This window comes from Rattus norvegicus, chromosome 3, assembly GCF_021556685.1.
Source record: "Rattus norvegicus strain SHRSP/BbbUtx chromosome 3, alternate assembly SHRSP_T2T, whole genome shotgun sequence".
Taxonomy (NCBI): Eukaryota; Metazoa; Chordata; class Mammalia; order Rodentia; family Muridae; genus Rattus; species Rattus norvegicus.
The window spans coordinates 35,764,370-35,781,977 of NC_141536.1; the positions used below are offsets into that span (position 1 = coordinate 35,764,370).

Below are 17,608 nucleotides of genomic sequence, written 5' to 3' on the forward strand. Positions count from 1 at the left end.
ATTTTTTTTTAAAGATGTATTCATTTATTATGTATAAGCACACTGTAGCTGTCTTCGGACACACCAGAAGAGGGCATTAGATCTCATTACAGATGGTTGTGAGCCACCATGTGGTTGCTGGGATTTGAACGCAGGACCTCTGGGAAAGCAGTCAGTGCTCTAAACCACTAAACCATCTCTCTAGCCCTATTTATTGTTTTATTGTTTTTTTTTTTAAAGATAATCTCACTATGTAATCCTAAGCTGTCCTGGAACTCAGTATGTAGACCAAGCTGGCCTTGAACTTAAAGCAGTTCCACCGTCTCTGCCTCCCAACTATTGGGATTAAAGGTGGGTGCCCATTATTTGCTTATCTTCTTTGGAGAAAGGGATTTTTCTTCTAGCTATTGTGCTTGGGACTGCCAAGTGTTAGGAGTTCCTTATGTGTTTTGGCTGTTGGTCCTGTATCAACTGTACAGTTTCAAACATTTTCTCCTACTCTGGAGGTTGTCACTTTACTCTTTTGTATCCTTTGCTGTGCAGAAGCCTTTTCCTTCTCCTTTGACTGTTTGACACGGGGTCTTTGTGTAAAGCCCTGGCTGGCTTGGAGTTCCTCTCTCCAAACACGCTGAGTACCCCCTGCCCCACATGCTGGGATGGCAGGTTTGCCCCATATTGCCCAGCTGGCAACCTTTTGTTTTGGTGAGCTTTCTGAATACTAATAATAAAAAAAGAATAAAAAGAAAAGGAAAGGACTGCTTTTAGGTACAGTGGAGGAGAAAATTCATTATAGATATAAGGGAAGCATAGCCAGAGGCAGACACATCAGAGAGAGTCCAGAGTGGTCATGATTCTGAACCATGTGAGGAGAGGAGAGGGTTGGGGAGAGAGGGGGACTAAATATAGCAGCAGGAGGACAAAGAGGGGATAGGTAGCCAAAACATCTGGATTACATAGGGAACGGCAGTTTGACCCCTGGGATGGAAAGTTCAGGGTAGAGAGTGTTATATGCCAGCCATACTCTGGAATAGGTAGAGACTCAGGGATGCTGGGAGAACATGGAGGTCAAGTTCTACTTGATATGTTAAGTAGGCACCTCAGCCACTTGTCCCAGGTTTGAAATTTAACACTTTCCCCTTGTCTAATTTTGCTTTTGTTTCTGGTGTTTTTGGGTGAAGCCTAAAGAAACAATAACTTGTGTTTTTAGTAGTCTTTTTTTTGTCCCCTCTCCTTGACACAGGATCTCATTAGGTAGTTCCAGCTGGTCTGAAATTCACTATGGAGACCAGGCTGGCTTCAAAGTTCTATCAACCTATCTGCCTCAGCTTTCTGAGTACTGAGATTAAAGGCGTATACCTTCATGCCTGCTAGCTTTTAATGTGCCTGTGGATTTGTGTGTGGATGAATGTGTACAGAGGCTAAGAAACAAGAAGGGGTAAAATAGGCTTGGGGTGTGTGTGGGAGGTAGAATGTGTACGATGCGAACATGGAAGGGTGAAGACTGGGGGACGGGGGAGAGGACGTGGGGTTTCCCATAGACCAGGTTGGCCTCAAGCTGACTGTGTAGCCGAGTATGAATTCTTGATCCTTCTGCCTCTACCTCCCAAGTGCTGAGATTCTATGCATGGAGCTCCACTATGCTTGACTCTGATTCTTCCTGATACATGTTATGTAACACACGCATGTGTGTATTTATGTATATATATTTATATATGTATATTTTATGTGTATATATAATTTAAAATTTTTTATTGGTTTTTCAAGACAGGATTTCTTTGTATAGTCCTGGCTCTCAGTAGATTATGCTGACTTTGAACTCATGTAGATTTGCCTGTTTGTGCCTCCAGAGTGCTGGGACTAAAGATGTGCACCACCAAACCTGTTTATTTATTTATTTTTTATCTTTATTAACTTGAGTATTTATTTACATTTCGATTATTATTCCCCTTATTTTCTTTTTTAAACAGAATCTTTCTATGTAGCTCTGGGTATTTCGAAACTTCGTATGTAGATCAGGCTGGCCTTAAACTTGGAGTTAGAGATCCTCCTGCTTCTGCCTTCTAAGTGCTGGGATTAAAGGCAAGTACCACCACACCTTACTTGTTTTGCAGAGGCAAAAAAAAAAGGTCTGGCTAAGTAGCCCTGACTGGCCGGTACTCATTATGTAGCCCAGGTTGACCTGGAACTCACAGCAATCCTACTGCCTCAGCCTTGTAAGTGATGGGACTACAGATTTGTGTTGATAAAATTTTCTAGAAATTTTGGTGGTAGTCTGTGTGGGAAAGGGGCTTTGTTTTGACTCTAATCTTTGACTTTTTTATATGAGATAGAAAACACTAAAGTCAGAGAACTGACTGACCTAACGTGATTGCCTGTGGATCTAACTATTTTCATAAATGTAACACTTCTGCTGCAAGTGCCTAGGACCAAATAGAAAATTAAGTCATTTTAGGAGATCAAGAGCTGGGCGTGGTGGTGCATGCCTTTAATCCCCACTCTGGGGAGGCAGAGGCTGGTGGATCTCCTTGAGTTTGAGCCCTCAGGGGTGGGGGTGGGTAGGGTGAGGGGGGTGGGAGAATTTAAATCTCAATGGATGGAATGTGGGTAGTGGTAGGGAAAGATTTCACCTGAATGGTGGATTTCGAATTCCACTAAATGAAGCTGAAGGCTTGTCAATATTTGTTTTTACTTTTGTGACAGGGTCCTGCAAAGTAAGCCAGTTTGAATTGGAACCTGGGATCCCTCTTATGCAAAACTTCTGAGTGCTGTGAAACAGGTGTGTACCACCGTGCTTAACTGACCCATAGTTCTTGAAAGAGGGGATTTAAAAATAAGGGATTTTCACAGGGAAAAGTTAAGAGGGTTGTTCAGAACAAGCGGTTCTGAACCCGAGGTTCGAACCTAGGGCATCAATGTGTCAGGGCAAACTCATAACAGAGCGTGGCTCTGGGTCGTTCTATTATTCTTTGTTGTTATTTTAAGTTTTTTTTTTTTTTTAAAGACAGGGTGTCATTATGTTGCTCTGGTTGTCCTCTAACTCTTTTATCTGTCTGCCTTTGCCAACTGAAATTTTCAGAGTAAAGGCGTGGGCCACTAGGTCCTGCTTCCTTGACCTTCGGTGCTTAAAGTTGAAACAATTTTGCAGGCTGTGGAGCATGCTGAGAGGCCCAAGAAATGATTTTAATGAGAACCACCTTCTTAGGGCTTCAGTTTCCCGGCACCTGCGTATCACAGGGCCACACTCACGCTAAACACCTGGGGTCCAAAGGAAGCCAGGAGATTCAAGGCTGGTGCCTCAATCTGAGGAATCCCAAGGCTGGAGGGCGGAAATTTGAAGTCTGCACATCAATGCCGCCCATTTCCAGGCTTTTGTTATGCAGGCCATTGGCCTCTTTTAACTCCACCCTTTCTGCACAGAAATGTGCTGCATCTCAGTCCAAACTGAGATGAGGTAAATTTGCTAAGGTCACAGACCAACGCTTGAACGCGTTGCTTGAGATGCGTCTCTGACTTACCCATTGGGCTAGGGCTTAGAGGCCGAAAGCTTGGCTGAGCAAGCGGACCTCTAGAAAACAAAAACCCAATAACAACCACAAAACAAGCCCAACAGCCTGCCATTCACTCTCAATCAAATGGTTTTGTTTGCTCATTTTGAGAGCACTGCATTTGGGAGTTTGCAAACTTGGTCTGATGAGTAGACTGAGTCAGGTGGAGCTGGGCACTAATCTACATCACCAATTTGTACCCCTTGCAGGAGGCGATACACGCCCCCCGAGGTGATCCGGGGGCGGGGGCGGGCAGCAGGCCATCGAGCAGCCCGGCGCGCCACCGCCCGTTGGATTGGCTCGAGCCTCTCCCGCCAGGCCTGCCCGGCTCCCGCGCGCCGCTGGGCCCGCCCCCGCCGCCATCTTGGTCGTGGAGGAGCGGGCTGCACGCGTGAGTAAATAAGCGCGAGCCGGGAGCGAACGGCGTCCCGGGGCAGAGAGCGGCGGAGCGGACTTCCCGCGTGGGGTGAGGAGCGGGAGTCTCGGCCGGCTCCGCCTCTGCCCCCTCGCGGCCGTGCTGCCTGGGAAGCGGCGGCCGGAGCCCGGCGGGCGGGAGGTCGGCCTGCGAGCGGGCGCGCGGCCCGGCGTGCAGGTGAGGGCGCCGCGCGGGCTGTGCCACCGGTCACTGGTGTCTTCCGGCCTCACTTCAGGGTGGCCGACATGACGGCCCCAGGTCGTAGCCCCCTGGAGCCGCTTCTGGAGACATGGGAGGACCCCTCGGTGTCTCCCGGAGAGCAGACGGACGCCTACCTAACTCTGACCAGGTGAGGCGGGCGGGAAAGGAACGGGGCGGGAGACGGGCTAGCTGTGGGGACCCGGCGGACGTGGGCAGCTTGGGGCGCACCGGGCCATGCCTACGGAGTGACGTTGCGGGGCGCAGCGGCGGCGTCCGAGGGCTTCTTCGGGGAGGAGCCGGCAAACGGGAGCCCTTAAAGAAAAGTTTGAGCTGAAAGTAGTTTGAAGAGCAGAGCTCCGCGCTGCAAACCTTGGGTGCCGTGGGAAAGTTGGTGGCCCTGAATTTCTGGGTTTAGTTAGTTAGGGTCTTTGAGTCAGGCTCACTCCAGTGCTCCCCGGTGGCCTCGAACTTGTGGTTCCGCCTAAGCCTTGTAGTGATTAAGATTACAGGTGCGCAAGCCAGCAAACCGGCCCCAGAATTGGCTTTTTAAAAAGTAGGGCCAGGAACCCCGTTTTTACTTTATTTGAAAGACTTTAGAAAATTTCTAAATTTTGTCAGGTGACAGTAATATTAGAAAATATGACTGGGGAAAAGGGTTCCCGTTTTCTAAAGATAAAAAAAAATTGTTAAAGATTTAAAAAGTTGTGTTCCCGTTTTCTAAAGATAAAAAAAATTGTTAAAGATTTAAAAAGTTGTGGCTAAAAAGCTTAGAGGCTTTTAGCAAGTTGCCACTTATATCTGGTGTAATTTACAATTTTTTTCCTATGTACCCTTGAACCATTTTAAAGGAAGAGGTTAATTTTCAAGGGCTTGAAAGTGATCTTTAAAAACTTAAAAAACAAACAAACAAACCAGCAAACAAAAACCAGTTACCAGTATGGGTACCTGTGCCTGCAGAAGCCTGAAGTGTTGGATGGCCCTGGAACTGGAGCTACAGGTGGTTGTGAGCCACTTGAGAGGGGTGCTGGGAATTGAACACCAGTCTTCTGCCAGAGCCTCTGTGTTCTCACCACAGTATTTTCTCTCCAACCCTGAAAATAATCCTTAAAAATGACAGTTTTTTGTTTTTGTTTATGCTTTCAACTAAGCTTACATTCTCTATTTCCTTTAAAGTCGTATGACAGGAGAAGAAGGAAAAGAAGTTATTGCAGAAATCGAGAAAAACCTTCCTCGGTTGTACACGGTTTTAAAGGTCAGTTTCTTAATGACACCATACTGCCTCAGTCTGAGCCCTTTGAAATCTTTTCCTTAGTTTTCCAAATCTGGGCTTCCAGGGGCAACTCTAATGAGCTTTCTAATAAAATGGTTTTTCGCTGTGGATATAGCATTACGCAGTGCATTATTAATGCCCTGAAGACAAAATAGCATCAGTTATATTGATGGAACTATTACCTCATTTCTGATTACATATGGTTCTTCAGATGATTAGTTACCTTATATGTGTCTCTCACTTCAGTTCATGTCTGAACCACTAAGCTACATCTACAGTCTGCTCTTTAAAGCTCCACTTTGCAGGTTAGGAAATTGGTTAATTTGCCTGAAGTGTCCAGGGTTGTCAGTTCAAAGCTTGTCTTTTATATAAAAACAGTTGTCTGGAATATAAAATCTGTTTATTTTGGAGCTGAGTATTTATTTTATTTATATATGTACACTGTAGCTGTCTTCAGACACCAGAAGAGGGCATCAGATCTCATTACAGATGGTTGTGAGCCACCATGTGGTTGCTGGGATTTGAACTCAGGACCTTGGGAAGAGCAGTCGGTGCTCTTAACCACTGAGCCATCTCTCCAGCCCCCAAATCTGTTTATTTTGAAAGTATAGTTCTGGGTAAGTTGTCCTAAAATGGCAACTGTCTTTGATCTGCTCTTTATATAGACAGTATTCATACACATCCTTTTTTTGGGGGGAGGGGGGGTGATTTTTCCCTTGGTTCCCTGGGAACCAAGTAGCTTAGCTAGGTGACAATCCTGCGTCTGCTTTCCAAGTATTGGGATTATAGGCTGGCACTGGCATACCCCACAATACATGTTATTTATTTCTATTTACATTAATTTTTTGCTAATTTTGCTTGTTTGGAAATTGTTAACACTTTAGAAAATTATAGTTAACTTGTTTTCCTTGTTTAATGATAATAAATAGTTAATATCAGACTGAGTGTATTCTTAACCTCATCTGACCACTTAGTGAGATCATAATCTGCCATCAACACTTTTTAATCTTGTTTTTAGAATGAAAAGATTGAACTGAATATCCCGACCTTATTGAAATTCTTACTATCTTTTTTGACAGGGTCTCTAGTCCAGGCTTGCCTTGGACTTCCTAGATAGCTGAGGATGACCTTGAACTTCTGATCCTCCTGCCTCCCAAGTGCTGGGATCACAGGCATGTGCCACCACTTTGCATTTATGCAGTGCTGGAGATTGAACCCAGGGCTTCATGCATGCTAGGCAAGCACTGTACCCACCAAAGTACATCCCCAGTCCCAAATTTCTTAAGCATTTTTTAAGACAGAGAAAAAGTGCCTAATACATAGTACCCTTGAGAATTGCTGCATTGCAGCGGCTGCTTCCCTTTCCTAGTCTTAGAGGAAGAAGGCAGCACTCCCTTCTAAAGCTAGCGTCAGTTTTGCTTTTGAGACTTCACTTATTCCTTGTGGAAGAGCCATGTTGCCTGTTTTCTGTCTAATAATTTTAGCATTTTTCATCTGTTGGCCTTTTCTTTGTTTTTGCATGGATATGGGAGATGTTATTTTGTCTTTTCTTAAAAATGTTCTTCGAGTTGATTTTTTTTTTTGTTTTGTTTATTTTTTATGTGTGTGGGTATTAACCAGCATGTATGTATGTATGTATGTGTACCACGTGTGCAGTGACCACAGAACAGAAGAGGGTGTCAGATGGTAGAGATTGGAGTTGTGTTGTGAGCCACCGTGTGTGTGCGCACTGGGAACCAAATGTAGATGTTCTGCTCTCTCCAGTCCCTTTAGTTCGTTCTTTTTCTAGTTCTCCTCCTTTGCCAGGCTTCCCTATCTTTTTTTCACCACTCCCAAAAGGTTGGTTGATTGATTGGATTAAAATGCAATGAATTTGGGTTGCAGCTGGTTTTAACTCTAGAAACTCTGTTTCTTTGCTGTCCATGTGATTTTGTTTTGTAGGCTCACATTTGCAGTCAGAGCTCAGAACTGAGTAGTGCTGCTCTACAAGCCTTGGGATTTTGTTTATATAATCCCAGAATTACCTCAGGATTATCAGGTAGGTACATGGACTAATGCTAGTCATATTTGTTGACTTTATAGTTGAATATAGTTAAAGTACTGTTGTCTGTGGATAAACTGTAGCCCTCCTTAAGACGTTAATTTGGAGCGTGTGCACCTATACTAAGTGCAGGAGTCATACCTACCATGTGGGTTCTGGGGATTGAAGTTAACTAGGCTTGATGGCAAGGGCCTTTACTGGCTCAGTCTTTTTAGTAGAACATAGTAAGTTGGAAGTTAATATTTATCTATCTGATTTATGATTGATGTGGTAGTCATACCCCTAAGGAACTGTTGAGATGAAGAGTTCTTATATAACACTAGTAAGTGTTAGTTTGGAAGTGGTAATTCGGTATAGAACCTGATGCTCTCCAAGTGCTAAGTAGTACTATTGTTCTGTAGTTGGTAGTTTGCAACTGTAAAAGACACCTACAAGATCACTGTTAGAGGGACTGAGGGGTAGGTAATAAAGATAGCATAAAGTAAGACTCCTTAGCATCCTCAGATGACTAGTTAATTGAGTTGTATAAGATAAAAAAAGTTTTCAGTCTGCTACTGTGTGTTTCTCCTTTGGTCAGGATTTTTATTTTGTCAAGAAGTGATACTGGTTAGCATCTCTAGGGTCTGTGATCATTATCTCCATCTGCTTTGTTACTTTTATGTTTCTAGTTGAGAATTTAAAGATTTAATTGAACTATACTATGTAAATGAAATTAAAATGCTTGTTTTTCAGAGACAAATATTCAAGAACTGCTATTAACCTTGAATGGTATCATTAAGAGTTCAGACAAAAATGTGTGTACCAGGGCACTGTGGGTAATATCCAAACAGACATTTCCTACTGAACTTGTTAGCAAAATGGTGAGTCTAGTTTTGGGACGTCTGAATTATATGTCCAAAAGACAGTTGTGGCTCGTCTGATTTGTGTTTGCTTTTGTCATTTAGGTATCCAGTATTATTGATTCGTTGGAAGTGATACTAAGTAAAGGAGAGATACATTCTGCTGTTGTTGATTTTGAAGCATTAAATGTTATTATAAGGTATGGAGTTGATTCTTGTATAAATTAGAGTAAACAAGCTTTAGAACTTTGAGATTGTAAATTTGATGATGAGATAGATATTAAGCAGCAGGGCTGACAACCTCACTTCTAAAATCTGTGTGAGAGACCCCATTCGTGCAAGTTCTCTGAGCTAAACACCATGAATATGTAGACAGCCACACTGGTATACATACATGCACACACATAAAAGTCTAAAACGTGTTTCAAAACCCAGAAGTGATTATCCTTTAGACCAAGGTAATAAGATGGAAAACTATCTGTAAGTTGGTTCTAAAAGTTTTGAGGTAAGACTTTCAAAATAAAATGTCCTCTAAGTGAGCCTCGGCAGGAGCATCTTTGTCCCTCACTCAGACATGCTGACAGTGCAGTTTTGCTTATTTTCAACTTTCAAAGGTTTCTTGCAATTATTCCAGCTGTTTGCTTTAACTGTGTTCTGATGTCGACTGACTTGTTTCCGAACATATGCATGTATACATTTTCAAATAATTGGGTTGTGTTATACCTATTTGATGCTCATTTTCCTGGTAATTTCTTTCGTAGTGTGAGATTTGAGCATAGCAGGCAATAAATTCTCTTCCACTAAGCTGTGCCCCAAACCATGCCTTTTTTTTTTTTTTTTTCTTTTTTAAAAAAATGGGAGACTGAATCTCATCAAATTGCCTAAGGCTGAACTTGGCTTACCATGTAAGTGAAGTAGGCCTTGAACCTTGTGATCTTTTTAGCCTCTTGAACAGTTGGATTTATGGACATGTCTCATCTGCCCTTGCTTCTTGATAATTTAGCTTGACCTCCTCTTTTAAGTTTGTGTGTCATTGGTTTCTCCGTTGTAGGCTAATTGAACAAGCACCAGTTCAAATGGGAGAAGAGTCTGTGAGATGGGCCAAATTGGTCATACCATTGGTTGTTCACTCAGCACAAAAAGTACACTTGCGGGGAGCCACTGCGCTAGAAATGGGGATGCCACTGCTGCTTCAGAAACAACAAGAAATAGCCTTGATTACAGAGCACCTTATGACTACGGTGAGTATTTCCTTTCTTTTGTATGTGGTATGAAATATAATGTGGCAGCTGGTGGGGAGTTCCTGATTGGCCAGGTTAAGGTGTCCTACTGAGAAGTCACACCGAGGTAGACCTGGTACAAGGGAGGTTGTTTGGGGAAGGGAGGGGAGGGAGGACCTGGAGAAGAGGTAGAGGCAGATAGGAGCAGAGCTAGGAGGGCAGAAATAGGGAGAGAAGGACCATCTAGGAATGGAGGTCGGGGTGGGGGAGCAAGGGAGCTAGGGAGTGAGCACTAGCAGTTCTTTTTTTTATGTGCTGCCACACTTGAAGGTGGCAGCAGGTTACTAGGACCGTTTGAGGAGCCTAGTGGAATCCCCTCTAAGCCAACGATAAGAGTTTGCTGAATTCTGAGTTTAGGAATTTCTACCTTGAACTTAAAATTTAGCCTAAATTCATTGGTTTAGTTATACTATCTCTGAGGAGTTTTGTTTTGAATCAAAACAGATTTGGACTGGCTGTATAGCCCAGTGGTAGGTAGAATGTTAGTTTTGCATGCACAAAAACCTTGGGTACAATCTTAGACATCACAAAACAAAAGAATCAAATGCAGAAAAGAATTGTTAGTTTAATCAAATTACTCATATAATAAGTCAATCCAAGCATTTTTGCTAAAGTTTAGATATTTTTTATCCCTTCTAATGAGTGATAGAAGAGGGATTATATTCTGCGAAAGGAAGAATTATGTTGGATTCATTTTTCTCAGATGCACACTTAAGGCTTATAAACTCATGTGATACGGTTTTCCAGCTACTGTTTCAGGTCTTAAGTTTACCAACTTGTATTCTTGGCAATATTTATTGAACATCGGTTTTGGTTTTTGTTATTGTTTTTTTTTTTTTCACGTGAATTGTTCTAAGAGCCTTGTTGGTTACTGTGTAAACTTGTAAGGTTTATATAAGGCATATATATAGTATGAAGAAAATGTCACAATTAGGTCCTTTTAGCAGTGTTAAGAACTGGCTGTGTGTATTATAATTAATAATAATAATAATAATAATAATAATACCAACTCATTTTAGGTGAGAAAGTCATGATTGCAAAGGGCCCCCAAGGTTTGTGTACTCAGCTAGTTTTCAGGGGGTGTTGTGGGCAGCTTTTCATTTGTAGAAGGGAGTGAGAAAGCGCGTTATTACGTAGGACTAGGACTTGGGGACTATAGTAAGATTGTTGTTTTGAGTAAGATCTCACTGTGCACTCTTCCATGGCCCGAGACTTCATTGCATAGACTAGGTTGGCCTTGAACTCAGACTTTTCTGCTTCCTGAGTCTGGGATTAAAGGCGCATGCCCCGAAGCCTGGTTTAATGTAATGTGTTCCAAAGGACGGTTGTACTCCTCAGGCACTACCTTTAAAGAAAAAGAAAAAAAGGATACCTTTATTGGCCTGGAACTTAATGGCTAGTGAGACCCAGGGTTTTTCTGTGTCACTGACTGTCCTGAAACTCCATAGACCAGGGTGGTCTAGATTGAACTCACAGATCCCCACTCTAAGGTTCCTTTTTTCTCCACCCTTCCAGCTTTGGGATTTCAGATATGCACAACTGTGTCGACCATGTTTGTTCGCTTTTGTTTTGTTTCTTTCTTTCTTTTTTTTTTTTTCAAATGGGTTTGGGAATCATTCTAAGTTCTCATACTTTCGTAGCACTTTTATTGGCCATGAAGTTTTTATTGGTAATGTGATATATACAGTAAGACATGTTAGTTTCTTGTTGCTATGATGTCCTTCAGAGAATAAATATAGACTCACAAACAGCAGTTAACAAACATGACTACTTAGGTTTAGGTTTGGTCACTTTGGACCTATGCATTTTATGTCCTGACCAGTGTCGTGATAGGAGTCTGTGGTAGTGTGTGTTTCATCTCATCATCTTACAGAGGACAGCACACACATGTAATCCCAGAACTTGGAAGCATAGATATGTGAATCATCTCTGAGTTGAAGGCCAGCTTGTCTTTCATAATATGTAACAGGTCATTCATAGCTGACCTCCTCTTAAAAAATATTCAGAGACTAAAAATCATAGTTTATTGGAGGCAAAGGATTAGCTAGAGCAAGATAGGCCCTTCAGAGACTCCCCACTACTGTCTCAGATTGTCAGTTTTTATACTAATAGTTTTCTTCTCATAGGCCAATGTATACATTACCTAACATGTCTTTTAAATTTGCTTTTAAAATTTATTATATGATGAATGCCAGGATGTATGTACATGGTTTGGCTCAGAGGACAACTTGTATTTTTGGAGATAGTCTTAATAAGAAACTCACTGTGTAGACCTGACTTAAGTCATTTCAGCCTGCCTTTGCCTCCTGAGTGATGGGATTCAAGGCATGCATCACCATGCCCAGTAAGAGGGTAAATTAGGAGTTAGTTAATGTAGAGTCTTTTGTTAGGCCTGAGGAGCAAGGGTTTTCACCCTCTCAGCCATCTCAAAGGCTCTTGGTTTTAAGTTATTAGTATGAGAAGATTATTACAGTATCACTTGAATTCTAGTTAATGATGTGCTTGAAGTTTTTAGGAAGAGGTAATGCTGGTAAGAAAAATGTGACCTGAATTGGTGGACATCTGGATGGTCAGTTGAGCATTAAACTTACTGGAATTAGGTGCTTTCCTTTGTCTTTAAACTTCTTCAGATTGCTATGTACTGGAGTTTTTGCTTTCTTCAGAGGATGTATATTGTGGAATAGGTTATTTGGTTCAAAAAAATTAATGTACAAAGTTATTAGGAAGGGGAGGGGCAAAGGGGGAAGCAAAAAAAAAAAAGTCCTTAGATTTGGATAATGGATGTTTTCCTTTTAGAGTATTTGATAAATGTTTTACTTTTGTTTACAGAAATTAATCTCAGAACTCCAAAAGCTATTTATGAGTAAAAATGAGACTTATGTGTTAAAATTATGGCCTTTGTTTGTCAAACTTCTTGGAAAGGTAAGTGAAATATCTTGGAATTCTTGGATTATCTTGGAAAGAATAGTGATTTAGTTAGTATTTTCATAATTTGAACATGACAGCATTTTTACTTTTATTGTGTCTCACACAAGCTTCTGTGGAACTCAGTACAAAGCTCAAACACAGCCCTGCAATTTGCATCAATCCTCCTGTATCAGCCTACCAAATGCTGGGATTGTAGATTGAACCAATGTGCCCAGTTTATGTGTCTGCATGCTTGTACATGCATGTGGAGGCCAGAGGTCAACCCTCAGGCGTTGCTCATGAGTTGCCATCTGCCTGTTCTTCTATTTCTTTATTACATTTATTTGTATGACTGAGATACAATGCCCATCAGGACTGCTTGGTGTGGGGGTGGGGTTATTTCCTCCTCCACTGTGAGGTTCCCAGCTTGCCAACCCAGGTTGCCAGATCTACCTGCCTCTGTGCTGGGATTAAAGGCATCTCTCTGCCACTGTCTGCCCAGCTTCTACCTTCTTTGAGGCAGCGTTCTCACACTCCTGTGCATTCACTGAGGAGGTAGCAGTTTGCCTCCATTTCCACCCTGAAAAATAGATGGGTGTGTTTATTTTAAGAAATTTATTATCTCTTTTTTATTTTCTGTTTTTAATGTGTAGCTCAGGCTGGCTTTGAACTCATTATCCTCCTGCCTTGCCTCCTTCAATAGATCTACTGGAGTGCACCACCACAACTGGCAAAATGTATTATCTTGTTTATGCACTTGCATGTAGATATGTAGATGTGTGCACAGAGGTCAAGTCAACTTTGTGGAGTTTTTTCAGTTACCACTGATGGGCAAACTCAGGTTTTCAGGCTTTTTTGTTTTTGTCTTTTTCTATACAGAGTTTCTTAGTAACAGCCCTGGATGTCCAGGAAGTCCCTCTGTAGACCAGGCTGGCTTTGAACTCATAAAGATCTACCTGTCTTTGCCTCTGCCTCTTGAGTTCTGGGATTAAAGGGGTACACAGTAACCGTTCAACCATGTTTAGGCCTTCTGTGTGGTTAAGCAAAAGCTTTTGTACTGCTGAGCCATATCACTGGCCCTTTTGCCTAGTTTGTTGTTTTGAGACATAGCCTTATTAAGTAATCCTGGCTATGCTAGAATAGTAATTGTTTAACTTGCTTACTATCTCTTTATTACTCATGCTATAGGTTTTTGTAAGTGATACAGCTTTTGTTTACTGGTTAGATTTTGAATTTCCAAGAACATAGAGTAAGTGAATAAGTAACTTTCTGATGCCTTTTCTTCTTTCTTAGACATTGCACCGAAGTGGGAGTTTCATCAATTCTTTGTTACAGCTGGAAGAACTAGGCTTCCGTAGTGGGACACCCATGATTAAAAAAATAGCTTTCATTGCTTGGAAAAGCTTAATAGACAATTTTGCTTTAAACCCAGGTATGTAAATAGTCTTAAGTTCTTTCAGCATTTATTTTGTAAATTTAGTTGTGTCTGTGTGCTGGGTGTGGTGTGTGATGAAGGAAAGGGCCTATGGGCGGTGGTAAGAAGGATATTGGACACTTGTGGAGTCTGTTTCTTTTGCTGTTACTCCGTGGGTTCTGGAAATCACTTAACATCATCAGACTTGTACATCTTGCTGTTCATGTTTTGCTATTTTGAGGCAGGTTCTAAGAATGTCGCTGAGGCTGGTGTTGAACTAAACTAGATAGTTAGCCCAAACTAAGTAGCCCAAATTAAGCAAATTTTTAATTTAGCATGGTATCATTTACTGTTCAGATTTTGGGGGGGGGGGGCTTTATATTGAAATGTAGTTCTTATTAACTTTACCTTAAGGGAATAGGGACAAATATGTAAATAAGTGTAAGACATTGAAAATTGCTAATATATGACCTACCTGTTATTTCAGAAGTTGATCAAAATGAAAACCTATTTATGACTTTGTACTCTGAGTTAAATGTCATATGTGTCTCTTTAAAGTCACTGCAGTAGGTTTGATTTTATGACTACTTTAGAAAAAAACCAACTTACCAGGAATAATAGAAACAATAGTTGACAAGAAAGTGATAGCCATGGAATGAAGATTTTAATGACTTAGTTTTCTCCTCATAGCTCTAGAAATGTGTTCCAAACTGGATTCCTTTAGACTTGTCTTCACCTTATCATAATGCTCAGGTGGAGTATTTAACACTGTATATATGAAAATAGCCAAAAACATCAATATATATATTTAATAGACTAAGTTAAGTTTTATAGGTTGAATATTATAGATTAGAGGTGGTACACTGCTCTAATCTCAGTTCTCCAGAGGTTGACTCACATGGATCTCTGTAAGTTTGAGGCCAGCTTGATCTACATAGTGAGCTCCAGGATCTACTCACACACAAAAAACAAAAAACCAAGCTAGGAGATTGTTTAGATAGTTTAATCCTAGGTAGTATATGTTTGCATCTTTGTGGCTTAACATCTAGACTTCTTATAGAAGTGATAATCAAATTGATAAAGTAGTTAAATACTGAGGACGGATACACCATTAAACACTATCTTTGATGTCTCAGTCCTTCTGAAGTCTTGTGGTAATGATGTGTGAGCAAAGATTGTATCTTAGTTTTCTGTACTCAAGTCAAGAACACATCTAGTAAAAATATTTTTTAAAGAATTGGCTTTTTGAGGGTCTGGAGAGAGATGTGTTAGTGGTTGAGAGTGCTTGCTGCTCTTCCAGAAGACAAGCCCATATTGGAAGGCTTAGAGCTGCTTGGGTAGTCCCAGCTCCAGAGGGTCTGATACCCTCTTCTGGGTTCCAAGGGCATCTGCACACACATGATATATACTCCCCCAGATATACACAACGTACACATAAAAATGAAAGCAAATCTCAAGAATTAGCAAATAAGACAAACAACATTGTGTTTCATTTTTGTGTTGAAGTCTAAAAATAAACTAGGGCGCAGGCTGACTAAATATGTAACTTTCTAAAAATTAGATGGCATTAGTGGTAATGGTGCTTGCTCTATGTAGGTAGGTAGGTAGATAGGTATATTTGTTTTTTGGGGACAGGGAGGGTTTCTTTGTGTATCCCTGACTGTCCTGTAACTCTGTAGACCAAGCCGGTCTCGAACTCAGAGATACCTGGTGTGTGTTCCCCACTGCCTGGCCATTAGTTGATTTTTTTTTTTTTTTAAACTTTGTTGTTACGATGTAAAAACATGCCTCCATTTCTTTTGTTATTTTGAGGTAAAATCTTACGTTGATCATGTTGTTGGCTTATACCTCCTGATCCTCTTGTCCCTCCCTGTGTCCTGCAGGGCATGAGCCACTATGGTTCTTTGCCTCTATTTCTTTTAGGAAATCGGAGCATCCTTGACTTGAATCCACTAAATGGAGTAGCATCCATTCAGTTATAACAACCTGAAATATACTGTAGATATTGCCACATGTCCACATTCTTGGTGGGAATAGTAACCCTGTTATGTTACACTGTATCTAATCTTACAGGTTCTATTCTGATTTTGGCCTAGTTGTACTGGAGTTTGTCAAAGTGAAAAGTTTATTCCGACCTTTTTTGCTACAGTAATTAACTTGTGTTCATATTTTCTTTTAAGATATACTTTGTAGTGCAAAAAGACTGAAGTTGTTAATGCAGCCTTTGAGTTCCATCCATGTGAGAACAGAAACTTTAGCACTAACAAAACTAGAAGTCTGGTGGTATTTACTGATGAGACTTGGGCCTCAGCTCCCTGCCAATTTTGAACAGGTAATATAATTATTAACTGTTAACTTAAACATTTTATGTTGCTTGTTTTTGCATAGGGTCTTACTATGCAGCCCTGTCTGGGCTGGAACTCCCTCTGTCTATTCCCCTGGCCTCAAACTCATATATCTGTCTCTGCTTCCTGCATGCTGCAATTATGGGTATTCACCACCAAGCCTGGCATATGTTCCTAATTCTTACCAGTCTAATTGCAGAGGTTTTTTCTTGTTGTTTGGTCATTACATATCAGTATTTTGAAGGTCTTATATGCTTTTAAAAACTCGAATGTAGGGGCTGGGGATTTAGCTCAGTGGTAGAGCGCTTACCTAGGAAGCGCAAGGCCCTGGGTTCGGTCCCCAGCTCCGAAAAAAAAGAACCAAAAAAAAACCTCGAATGTAATTCAGAGTATTCTCCAGTGGCCTAAAATGGGGATTCATTTATAAACCTAATTATCAAATGCCAACATACCTATTAGTTTAGAGCATTTGGTTTTTTTATTTAAAAAATTACTCATTTTTCTATGTTTTTGGGTGTTTTACCTACATGTATTTCTGCACTGCTTCTGTGCCTGCCAGTGCTGGCGAGAAACGTGGATTCCTGGGACTGGACTTATGGTTGTGAGGTCCTCTGTGGGCATTTGGAATCAAACCTGGCCCTTTGAAGGAGTAGCCAGTGTTGAGTACTGAGCTCTCTCTCCAGACACTCTTTATAAAATGAACTTTAATGTTTAGCAGTTAGTTAACATTAATGTGCTATACATAAGGTTATACAAATAAAATGCTTCCCCCCTCCCCTAATTTCTAGAGGACATAGTTAAAGCAGTCGTTTAAAATATCTACTGTCACTAATTTAATCCGATTCAAGCCTATCTTGTTTGGCAATTTCTTTGATGGTTTCTAATTAAGAAAACATTAAAAAAGACTTGTATATCTGTAGTGAATTGCTTTTTTGGAAGGTGCATTTGTACTAGAACCTTTGTCCCCTGTTGGTGCCCTTTCATTAAGGCACGTTCCTATAGTTTAAAACAGGTTGTTCTTGAACTTGGGGCTGTTTTTCTCTTTGTTCTCTTGAGTTACTGGCATATGAGTAAGCCATGAACCATATTGTTTAGATTTTGGGTTTTTGGGGTTTTTTTTTTTTTTTTTTTTTTTTTTTTGAGGTAGGACTTGCTTTGTAGCCAAGAATAGCCTTCTGGTCCTCCTGCCTTCATCTTCCAAATGCTGGGATTATAGGTATTTATACCTTTAGAGTACTAGGACTTCACACATGCCAATTGAACTACATCCTCAGCCATACTATTCTTGTTTGGAAATCTTGGGGGACCCTCTGTATACTAGGGGAGCTACCAATGAGCTTTATCACTGGCTTTAGTTCCTGAGTTTTAGATA

At 41.0% G+C, this 17,608-nt stretch overlaps 1 protein-coding gene across 8 annotated transcripts in view; it reads left to right on the forward strand.

Annotated features, from left to right (window-relative positions):
- Window positions 1-3,882: 3,882 nt before the first annotated feature.
- Window positions 3,883-17,608, forward strand: part of Rif1 (replication timing regulatory factor 1) — a 53,238-nt gene continuing 39,512 nt past the window's right edge. For 5 of the 8 annotated variants that reach the window (XM_087650595.1, XM_087650598.1, XM_087650599.1 and 2 more), the window contains exons 1-10: window positions 3,883-3,990; window positions 4,175-4,288; window positions 5,314-5,392; window positions 7,352-7,448; window positions 8,184-8,311; window positions 8,396-8,490; window positions 9,342-9,531; window positions 12,400-12,492; window positions 13,771-13,909; window positions 16,072-16,223. In XM_087650595.1, coding sequence (XP_087506721.1) covers window positions 4,185-4,288; window positions 5,314-5,392; window positions 7,352-7,448; window positions 8,184-8,311; window positions 8,396-8,490; window positions 9,342-9,531; window positions 12,400-12,492; window positions 13,771-13,909; window positions 16,072-16,223 — 1,077 coding nt within the window. In that variant the 5' untranslated portion in view covers window positions 3,883-3,990; window positions 4,175-4,184. 8 annotated transcript variants of the gene reach the window in all.